Here is a 10,970-nt window from a genome sequence, read left to right on the forward strand (position 1 = left end):
TGAAAAGCAATACTTTTTTCTTCTTCTACGTATTCCATGCCAACAAAACTCAAGGGAAATTAATATCTTTTCAAATGGCTTTAATCTCTCAACAAACAAAACTTTAACAGTTTTGGCAAGTAATTTTGATTTGATTAAAATCTAAAATAATAATTCAATTTTACACATGTAGCAGAAATCAATCACATAGAGATATAAATATATATCTAGTTAATTAAAAGGTAGGCGACGGTTTAGTTAAAGCTTGAAATAATATATATACATACATATATGTACTTTGGTAATCCAACTTTTTCTGTCTATATGTATTTAACTAAATTCAAGACTCACTTGACATACTTTATTTCAGTTTATTATAGATTAAAAATGCTAAAGTATTTTAACCACTACCAAAAATTTTGGCAATAAGTAGAAAATTTAAATTGATTTTTATTTTATTTCAACAATAAGTTCCTAATGAATATACATACATACATAACGAAACAAATTAAAGTCAAAGTTAAAGTTCTCTGCTTTAAGTAAAGTAACGAACAAGAATAAATAAATTTAAATTGGCACACTAGCACTCCTGGACGGCTGATTTGAAGCGGTTATTGGTTCTAACATAAGCTAAAACTGGCACAGCGGCCCGCAATGTTTTGAGCCCATAATAACATAGTTTAAGTTTCGAACCAATGTAAATAACGGAGTTTTGTGGTAGAAAACTTTGCTATATAAACACCCACAACTGTTTGTTTTTTTATTTTTTTATTATTACTTAGTTTAAAATGCCACAGATAAGAAAAGGTAATAAAGTGATTATTCTAGATCTTAAGTAACTACTTTTCGATTGCAGTGGAATATAGCTAAATGCAAAAATCTACGTGGAGAAATCCAAATAGGAATAGTGAAAATTCTGGCAACACGGCTTCTGGCAACGCCGTCCACGTCATTCAGAATGTAAACAGTTCGTAGTTTAAGCTGACTTTCCCGGATTTAATTGTTTTACATTTAGAATAACCAAAAAACCTATAAAAAATGAAATTCGCGGATGTGCTGCGTCGCTTGGATGCCTATCCACGGACTTTGGATGATTTTAGTGTTCGGACAGTGGGCGGTGCAGCTGGTAAGTCTAACAATCCAAGTCATAAAATTTAAACGAAACCGGATTACCAAGATCCAAACCGGCAATAATACTCTGTGTTTTCTTATAGTAACGATCATAAGCACAAGCATCATAAGTCTTTTAATATTTCTGGAATTCCTTAATTATATGCGACCCACACTAAATGAGGAACTCTTTGTGGACACCACTCGGAATCATAAGCTGCGCATCAATCTCGATGTGACGTTACACAATTTGGCCTGTAATTATATATCCCTGGATGCCATGGACTCCTCGGGCGACACCCACTTGAGGGTGGATCATGATGTGTTCAAGCATCGATTGGATCTGAAAGGAGAACCCCTAAAAGAGACTCCCATTAAGGAAATTGTGGCCGTTTCGCCGGCCAATAAGAATAGCACCTGTGGTAGTTGTTACGGAGCTGAGCATAATGCTACCCAGTAGGTTTCCCTCTATTCTAATTGTTAGAAATCTCTAAATTATCTGTCCTCCTAGCTGTTGTAATACGTGCGAGGATGTTCTGGATGCCTATCATCTGAAAAAATGGAGTGTCCAAGTGGATAAACTTGAACAATGTAAAGGCAAATATAAACGCACCGATGAGGATGCTTTCAAAGAGGGCTGCCGCATACAAGGACATTTGGAAGTCAATCGGGTAAGCAAATGTAGGATATTCTTATATAATTACATTCTCTAATTTGTCCTTTTTCCCTCTCCGCCCCAGATGGCGGGCAGTTTTCATTTTGCCCCTGGTAAAAGTTTCTCCATACGCCAATTTCATATTCATGACTTTCAGTTTAGCAATGTGAAACTTTCCCATACCATAAATCATCTCTCCTTTGGTGAAAAAATTGAATTTGCCAAGACGCATCCTCTGGATGGACTGCGAGTGAATGTTGAAGGTAAGACACGCCCCCTTTTTCTACATAGTTTGTTTCTGCCGTCTGTCCGCAGTTTAACCAGTTGTCCGTCCGACTATTCCCCTTTTTCCGGTATTAGCCGTATTTTTGGTTTTGTTTTGTTGATAACATTCTCTATTTGCAATAACTTAAATTAATTATAAACACGATTTAAGGTTTAGTTTGTCACTAATATAATTCTCGTTTCCCCGACGCAGAAAAATGCCAATGTTTGGGAATTAAAGTTGGGGGGTATGTGGGGATTGTGTGGGTGGCAGGTTAAAAGTCAAGCAGGGATAGCCCCCCTGATGAGAATCAACAACGTAGTCCCGTGCCAATGGCCATAAAGGTACCAAATGTGCCGCCACCTTGAATCATCACTTTGCCCACATTGTTGATTAGTTCGCGTCCACGTAATCCGTATCTGTCAGATTCCAAACAAAAAAAAAACAGAAACATTAAATACCGGCTAAATTACATAACAAATCTTTGAGCTTGCATCACCAGCCCAGCGGACCGTGTAGCAGCTGCAAATGGAAGCTCTCATTATTAAATGCTCTCACCTAAGGGCTGAAAATCCTCCAAACAGAGCACCACTTGCCATGCCCACACAGAAGCCAATTGTGAAGCCAGTTTTCATCTTATCAAAGCATGTGGGTCCCTGCTGGGAGAAGGAGCTGGATGGCAGTGGCATTGCTCTATCTAGGCTTCGTTTGTGACTTTGGTTTCAAAATGCAAAACTGGGCTGGTTTAATCTTTGAGTAAACTAGATTTATCTTTTAGATCACTTCAATCCAGCGAAATCGGTATCTCTATATAATAAAGCAGATAGGGTTTGATTTCTATCGGCAACAAAATGACAAATGTGAGAAGTGACAACTAGTGTTGCCAGATCGTTAGATTGGTGCGAATTTAGCCGGTTTTCTTTCTCGTACCAGGGCTGGTTATTTTTAACCGTTTTTTGTTCTTACGCCTCCCATTTTTCAGAGTCCAAGAGTGAAATGTTTAATTATTATATAAAAATTGTGCCCACACTCTATGAACGGAACAGCGATGGCCAACCCATCTATACAAATCAATTTTCGGTTACCCGCTATCGCAAGGACTTGACCGATCGGGAACGCGGAATGCCCGGCATATTCTTTAGCTATGAATTGTCTCCTCTAATGGTCAAATATGCCGAAAGACACAAGTAAGGCGCGGAATTCAAATTAGAATTTTGTTATTTTTAATGAGCAATTTTTCTAATTCTAATTAGTTCCTTTGGTCACTTTGCAACCAATTGCTGTTCCATTATTGGTGGCGTCTTCACTGTGGCCGGCATTTTGGCTGTCCTGCTGAATAACTCATGGGAGGCCATCCAGCGTAAACTGGAAGTTGGCAAATTGAGCTAACAAAGGAAAATCTCACTTCTTCACCAACTGCAATCTCTTTCTTATTCCAAAAAACATATACAAATCCGACTAATCTCTAAATAAAAGTGCTTACATTTTTATATAAGAAAAACATAAACTGCAACACTTTTTTCGTCCTTTTTTAGGTAGTTCTCTTGCCTACTGAGAGGAAGCCAGAGGTATTGGAGAAATATTTAGCACTAGCCTCTGCGGCAGATCTCTCAGCCGCTTGGGGATTAACAATTTCCAGACCCTGCAGCGGTGTGAATGCCACACTGGAGGCTGTGCCGGAAATTTGACGTTTGACTGTCGTATTACCACCATAGACTTGTTGCTTCTGCAAATTCTTGTGCAGGGTTTTACTGATGCGCACTTTGGTCTTCTCATCCACTTGGGGTAGACGTATGCGTCCAGTGCCAGTCTTGCCGATGGTGCCACGAGAATAACCCAAATCACCTTGATATGCATCCTCTTCGATCTACCAAAAAAGAATATAATTAGGACGACTTGAAGAAATAAGTCGAGATTAACACTTACATCACCAAAGTTCATGCGATTCGCCTGTTTACGGAATTCAGTTAGAGCATAACGCTCCTTCATTTTGCGTACACGTTTTCCACCACGTTTCTTCTTGCTACCCTCAATGGGTTTGGGCAGAGGTTTGATAAACTTCACCGGGGGCGGTTCCTGGAGTTTGTCCAACTTCTTTTCGATATCCTCTTTGAATTTCAAACCAATCTCTCCATGTGCACTCTCGTGACAGGCATCAACACGAGCAGCCAACACGGATTTGGCGGCCACTAAACGTGCCGCCTTTCGCCTCAAATCTGGCGCTGTGTCCTGTACAATTTGTGAGTAATAAACATAACCCGTGTGAGGTAACATTTGTGTTTGCGAGAAACCCGAAAGAACTTTCTTCTGGGCACCCAAAACCTGAACATTACAGGCTGGCATTTTGGATAATTTGGTTAGACCGCCAGCTATGCCTAGCAATTTGGCTGCTGTCGAGGCTCCCACAATCATGGAGAGATTGGGAGCAATGAATGTCATGCGACTCTCCACATATTCATATATTTTCGATTTGAAATTATTCAGTTCGATGGCCATTTCGCAGGCCTCATCTATTTTGGCCTTCTCGGCAGGAGTTAACATGGTTCTAAAAAGGGAAAGCAAAACGTTTATTAACTTCTGGGAAGTGATGGGCGGTTGTCGATACTCACCCCTGTGTAGTGGATGCTGTCACCGAGACAATCATAATGGTGGCTTGTGTCAATATGGCCTGCAATTTCTCATTACTCTTGACTTGGCCCAAATCGTTGCCCAGCTCCTTGACCGCCAACAGATATTCGATTTCGCCAACGATCAGTGAATCCAATTCGGGAAATCTCTTCTGGTACTTTTCCTTGGCAAATTTGTGTATGGTCGATATCTCATTATCAATATCCACAGCAATAGCATTGGCATCCACGATGAGGCAATATTCTGGATCAGATTCGACGGTGCCCAGCATTTCGGTGGAGCTCCGCTGGCGACTGGCATATTGTTCGATCTGTTGCAGTGTATACTGAAGACGCTCCGAGTCACGCAGCTTGCAGAGCTCCCGCACTGATTGCACAGCGATGACATCCACATCCATGAGACTTGGAGCCGGCTTCAACAGCTTCTCGGCCAAGTTTTTCATATCTTCCTCAGGCATTTCCGCATCCTCCATTTCATCCAAGTCATCGTCATGATCCTCATCCTCCTCGAGGTCAGCTAAAAGTTCGTCTGCCAGAGACATATTGGTGACTTTGGCTTTAATTTATTTTTTAAACACGAAAAAATCAAACGATTTGTTTTTTGTTTCCTCTGACTGCAAAAACCAGGGCTGGGCTGAGCGAATACATGTGTAAGGCTGCCAGATAGTTTATAGTCGAACGTTTAGCGGTATCGGCTAAAACATAAACTTTATATATATATATATTTATATTTTATATTGTATAGCATATCTTATCTAATAATTTAAAATATTTTCTTACGATAACATTTCAGCAATTAACGAACTGTTTAATTTAACATCTCTGTCAAGTAACATTATATTAGGTGTTCATGAAGTTATAAATACATACCGCGATTGGTCGTGGGAGTTTTGTTTTTGTTTGTAGTGAGAAACTCGCGGGTCACAAAAAATTAAGACAGCACTGATTTGTAAAATCTGGCATCACTGAAAATCGGATATTGCACGTTTAAAACAGCTGGCAACCTTCATCATCTTGGCGCATTTTTTAGCGTCTTTAAGTGACTAAAAGAACAGAAAGTCAGATATCTTGCCGCGAACATGTCCAAAAAGCTGAACACAAGTGCCGGCGGCACGTCCACAAATACCCTTTTCAATTATTTCAGTAAATCACCGGCGGTGGACAAAAAGAAACTAACGCCCAGCATTAAGACAGAAACCGAAAAAGAGAATCTACCGGTGCCTGCCAAGAGGAAACTAGGAGTCTCGGATGACGAAAATGAGAAGGAGAAAGAGAAGAAGACCAAACGTAAACGCATTATTCAACCCGAGTCGGAGAGTGAAGAGGAAGACTTTGAGGAAACGAAATCCGAAGAAGATTTCTCAGATGATGGATCCGAATATAATCCGGATGAAAGCAAAGGTAATAATGAAGCTTCAGCAAGTGAGGAGAGCGAGAGCAGTGGCGAGGATGAAAACGAAGATGATATGGAGGTGGACACTGATGAGGATGTCGATGATTCGCCGATCAAGCCCAGGAAAAAGAATCTAAACAATAATAATAATGAACCTGCAAGCAAACGGGTGAAGTTGGAAACGAAAGTTGCCACCGGCGGAACTTTCCAGGAGAAATTGAAACAATTACAGAGTAATGCCAAAACAGATGCCGCCTACGATGAGATGATTGTGACCAGTACGACCAATTCAAATCTGGATGAGCCTGTTGTCTGGCCACATCATAAGTTGGAATTTTTGCAACCAGACAAGATTAAGGATAAGGCTGGACGTCGACCAGATCATCCAGATTATGACAAAAGCACATTGCACGTACCCGAGAAATTCTTAAACTCCCTCTCGCCCGGTGTTCGTCAATGGTGGGTCCTCAAATCCGATAATTACGATTGCGTTCTATTCTTCAAAGTGGGCAAATTCTATGAGTTGTATCATTGGGATGCCGATGTGGGTGTTAATGAACTCGGTTTCACCTATATGAGAGGAGAATTTGCTCATTCCGGTTTCCCAGAGATTTCATTTGATAAAATGTCCACCATACTGATAGACAGAGGCTACAAGGTGAGGGTTTTTTCCAAATATTCCAACTTATTTAACTAATTTGATCAATTTGTCTGTGTTTTGCTTTAGGTGGCCCGTGTGGAGCAGACCGAAACACCGGACATGATGACTGAACGCTGTAAACGTATAAAGGCCACGAAATTTGATAAGGTTGTTGCCCGCGAGATTTGCCAAATCACTGATCGCGGTACTCAGGTGTTTGGCTCCCAATGCGCCATTGGACCAAATCATCAACCGAACTACATGTTGGCTCTGGTCGAACAAGATGCCGGGACGACAAGTAAATTTGGCATTTGTTTCATTGATACATCAATGGGGGATTTTCATTTGGGTGAATTTGAAGATGATAAAAGCTGCTCCCGTCTACTAACGTTGCTCTCGCATCACATGCCCGTTTTGGTAAGGTCAACCATGATTTGAAATCAATTAAAAATACTCTAGTGACTTCCTTTACTGCAGTTAATCCATGAAAGATCATCACTAAGTGCACGTACCCAGCAAATTTTACGCACTGTCTTGTCGGGAATTCTGAAAGAGCAATTGCCCTGCTCTGGTTCGCAAGTATGCAACGCGGAGAAGACATTAAAACTCCTAGCTGAAGGCTATTATGCTCAGGGTGATACTTGGCCGGTTACTTTACGTTCCATGCAGTCGGACATGGATCATTTGGGTCTCACACCTTCGGATGAACACAAGTTGACGCTAAAGGCATTGGGTCAATGCATTTTCTACATTCAAAAATGCAAGCTGGAACCCAAGGTAATGCCTATGGCTCGCTATCAGCTCTACAGACCGCCAGATGAGATAGCGCCAGACGTAAAAGCTTCGCAGGCTTCACAAATTTTAAAGAGGCGCTCACATATGGTTTTAGATGCCACCACTCTAAGCAATCTGCGAATCGTGGGAGAAGAGCATTCTCTGCTAGCCACCCTGGATCATTGTTGCACTAAAATGGGCAAACGATTGCTTCACTATTGGCTCTGTGCTCCTAGCTGTGAGGTGAATGTCATTGAGGAACGTCAAGTGGCCATTGGCGAGCTTAGACAAATGTCCGAGCTGCAGGAAATGCGAGCTTTATTAGCCCCCATGCCTGATTTTGAGCGTCATCTGGCTCAGATTCATTTGTTTGGCACCAAACAAGTCAAGGAATCCCAACATCCTGATTCCCGGGCCATACTCTTCGAGGAGAAACTATATAATAAGCAGAAATTGTTAAGTTTTATGGGCATATTGAAGGGTTTCGATGCCCTAACCAAGATACCATTGATGTTCCAGCAATGTGAGAGTTCATTGCTGAAGAGAATTACCCAATTGCCAAGCCATGCGGAAGGTGGCCTCTTTCCAGATCTTTCGTCTCAGTTGAGATACTTTGCCGAAGCCTTTGATCACGAGGCTGCAGCCAAATCGGGTGTAATTGCACCTCAACCAGGAATGGATGCGGAATACGATGCTGTAATGGATCGTATTCATGCCATCGAGGATCGTTTAAAGTCCTATCTGGTGGAGCAGGAACGTCATTTTGGCTGCCGGTTGGCCTACTTTGGTGCAGACAAGAAACGCTATCAATTGGATGTACCCGAATCGCATGCCCACAAAGCTAACAAATCCTATACACTGGAGGGCCAACTGAAGGGTAAAAAGCGTCGCTATACCACAGCGGAGACGAAGACCTTGCTAAAGGATATGCAGCAAGCGGAGGAGGCACGTAATGTTGTGCTCAAGGATTTGGCGAGAAGGGTATTCGAGAAATTCTCGAATCACTATGAGCATTGGAAACAATGCATCGATTGTGTGGCCATGTTGGATGTTTTGGCCTCTCTGGCCGAATATGCCAATCAACAGTTGGCCATTTGTGTGCCGCAGTTTGTTTCTGGTGGGGATCAGCCTTTTATACAGCTGGAAGAGGGCTATCATCCCTGTGTTAATGCTTCCACCTACATACCCAACGGTCTGGAATTGGGCACAGAAAATGAGGCAGCCCTATCGCTGCTTACAGGACCCAATATGGGTGGTAAAAGTACTTTAATGCGACAAATGGGTCTTCTGGTTATTATGGCACAAATTGTAAGTGAATAGTTCTGTCTAATGTAATCTTATCTAATACCCTCATGGCATTGCAGGGCTCACACATACCGGCCGCAAGTTGTCGTCTCTCCCTGGTGGACAGAATTTTCACGCGTCTAGGTGCTCAAGATGATATTTTGGCTGGCCATAGTACCTTCTTGGTGGAACTCAATGAAACATCTCTCATTCTCAAGCATGCCACTTGCCATTCCTTGGTATTGCTCGATGAATTGGGACGTGGCACGGCCACATATGATGGCACTGCCATAGCCGCATCGGTGGTCAATTTCTTGGCCCAACTGAAGTGCCGTACGCTCTTCTCTACGCATTATCATAATTTGATTGATTTCTTTCAAAACGATAAACGTATCACTTTGGGTCACATGGCCTGCATGGTGGAGAATGATTCCGATACACAGGATCCCACACAAGAGACGGTTACATTCCTATATAAATATACAGCTGGAGCTTGTCCCAAATCCTATGGATTCAATGCAGCCAAATTGGCTGGCATGCCCCAGGGCATTATTAAACGAGCTTATGCTGTAAGTAAACCATTTCTAAGATAATTTTCAATGACTTAGATTCTAATCGATTGCAATTTGTTGCAGCTTTCGAAAAAAGTTGAGGCCATTGCCTTGCAGCGCAAGATTATGGCCAAAATGGTAACAGCAACTGCCAATACAAAGGACAATGATGTCAAGAAGAAGCAATTGCTTAATCTAAAGGATTTGTTAAAACAATTGAAATTGTGTCAGGTTTGATCTTAAATTGTTTTTGGATTCTTCATAAAATATATATACAAACATTCAATGTCTATATTAAGCGATATAATTGTCAATTATTTAACAATTCATCGAGTTATATAGCAAACAATGTTAAATATTTATGAATTTCCTATAATCCTTTCCGTATCAAACATTCAAAAATTTGTGTGAGGCTCCTTCAATAATACTCTTAAATCGGTAAAAACCACCGATTCCATCTTCCATGCCGAAAATTGTTTTTAAGAAACCAAATGTATACGTTTGCTTTTTAAGCCATCGGGAATTTAACTCAAGTATTTGTTGTTGCAGTGATTATGAATTAAATTACCAATTAATAAACATTTTTTTTTTTTCATTAAGTTTAATTCCCAAAATGAATAAAAATATTGGGTCATCATTTTTTTCTTACTTAAATGAAAAACAAGTTTTTTTTTTGTCATTTGTTTATAGTACGTTGCCATTGTTTATTTCTCTTTGATTTGTTTCATTTTGTTCTTTTTTTTTTTTAAATATTTGTTGGTTTTTTTTTTTTTTTTGTTTTTTTATCACAGTAAAAATTAAAAATTAAATAAGTTTCACAATCAAAATTACAAAATTACAGACACATATTAGTTACATACATAAATATGGATAATGTTATTCAAATATACTTACAAATAAATATGACTAAAAACAAATGCTAAAATTAGATTTAAAGTACATAAATCAAAATAGGAATGTTCAGAGAGTTCTTCTGTTTATATATACATATATGTATATATATATATATATATATAGCATAATGATCAGTTTTTTAAATTGCATGTGCGAAGAATTGTTTCTAAAATAATTACTATAGTTTCTATATAGGCAGGAAAGTTATGTTGGGGATGTGTGAAGGGGTGTGACAAGGGGAACAAAAAGCTATTGACTGAAAAACTGAAAAACCTCTTACAAAAGATGCTTACAAAAACCGATATATAGCTGATGGCCTTTTGTCAATTAATAGTTAAGCTATATACCCATATATATATATATATATATATATATTGATATCCGACGAGCTCTATACGACTAAACGTTTAATATTGGACTTGCTTTTTGTATGCTAAACAACTATATATAACTATGTATATCATTTGTATAAACTAAATTTCTTTTGTATTGTATATGTTACAACGATCGCTGCCTGCCCGGGGAGGGGGAGGGGGGAGATCTTAAGTCTATATAGGCTAGTTTCTATTTTAAAGAAGCTTCTTTTTCTTACGGAAAAAAAAATTATATATTTCTTTTTTTGTTTTTGGTTGCGTAGTGTGTAATAAGATTCCCCCGTTTGATTTTGCTGACTAACTTACTTGACTAACTACAAAAAATCCACACGAGACAGACAAACAGACAGACAGACATACACACACGCATATGCACACGCACAGACACACACACACACACATACATACATACATACATGAGAAA

General features: G+C 39.9%; 4 protein-coding genes across 4 annotated transcripts; 2 read left to right on the forward strand and 2 right to left on the reverse strand.

Moving 5' to 3' along the window:
* The first annotated feature begins 919 nt into the window (after positions 1-919).
* On the forward strand, positions 920-3,510 carry LOC6645769 (endoplasmic reticulum-Golgi intermediate compartment protein 3). The gene is made up of 6 exons (XM_002068432.4): positions 920-1,105; positions 1,194-1,545; positions 1,601-1,760; positions 1,830-2,007; positions 2,992-3,196; positions 3,263-3,510. Exons 1-6 carry the CDS (start codon positions 1,018-1,020, stop codon positions 3,396-3,398), a joined length of 1,119 nt encoding a protein of 372 aa, XP_002068468.1. The 5' UTR covers positions 920-1,017; the 3' UTR covers positions 3,399-3,510.
* LOC6645791 (reactive oxygen species modulator 1) lies at positions 2,117-2,871 on the reverse strand. Its single transcript, XM_002068433.4, has 2 exons — positions 2,568-2,871; positions 2,117-2,428 (listed from the first exon to the last, which is right to left on the reverse strand). The coding sequence occupies exons 1-2, from the start codon at positions 2,696-2,698 to the stop codon at positions 2,320-2,322; spliced, it is 240 nt and encodes a 79-aa protein (XP_002068469.1). The 5' UTR covers positions 2,699-2,871; the 3' UTR covers positions 2,117-2,319.
* On the reverse strand, positions 3,409-5,273 carry LOC6645792 (U4/U6 small nuclear ribonucleoprotein Prp31). The gene is made up of 3 exons (XM_002068434.4): positions 4,619-5,273; positions 3,936-4,554; positions 3,409-3,876 (listed from the first exon to the last, which is right to left on the reverse strand). Exons 1-3 carry the CDS (start codon positions 5,176-5,178, stop codon positions 3,541-3,543), a joined length of 1,515 nt encoding a protein of 504 aa, XP_002068470.1. The 5' UTR covers positions 5,179-5,273; the 3' UTR covers positions 3,409-3,540.
* Positions 5,274-5,641: 368 nt separating this feature from the next.
* Positions 5,642-9,892, forward strand: LOC6645793 (probable DNA mismatch repair protein Msh6). Its single transcript, XM_002068435.4, has 5 exons — positions 5,642-6,687; positions 6,757-7,086; positions 7,147-8,751; positions 8,808-9,296; positions 9,363-9,892. The coding sequence occupies exons 1-5, from the start codon at positions 5,716-5,718 to the stop codon at positions 9,513-9,515; spliced, it is 3,549 nt and encodes a 1,182-aa protein (XP_002068471.1). The 5' UTR covers positions 5,642-5,715; the 3' UTR covers positions 9,516-9,892.
* The last annotated feature ends 1,078 nt before the right edge of the window (positions 9,893-10,970 follow it).

Source organism: Drosophila willistoni (assembly GCF_018902025.1).
Source record: "Drosophila willistoni isolate 14030-0811.24 chromosome XR unlocalized genomic scaffold, UCI_dwil_1.1 Seg8, whole genome shotgun sequence".
Lineage (NCBI taxonomy): Eukaryota > Metazoa > Arthropoda > Insecta > Diptera > Drosophilidae > Drosophila > Drosophila willistoni.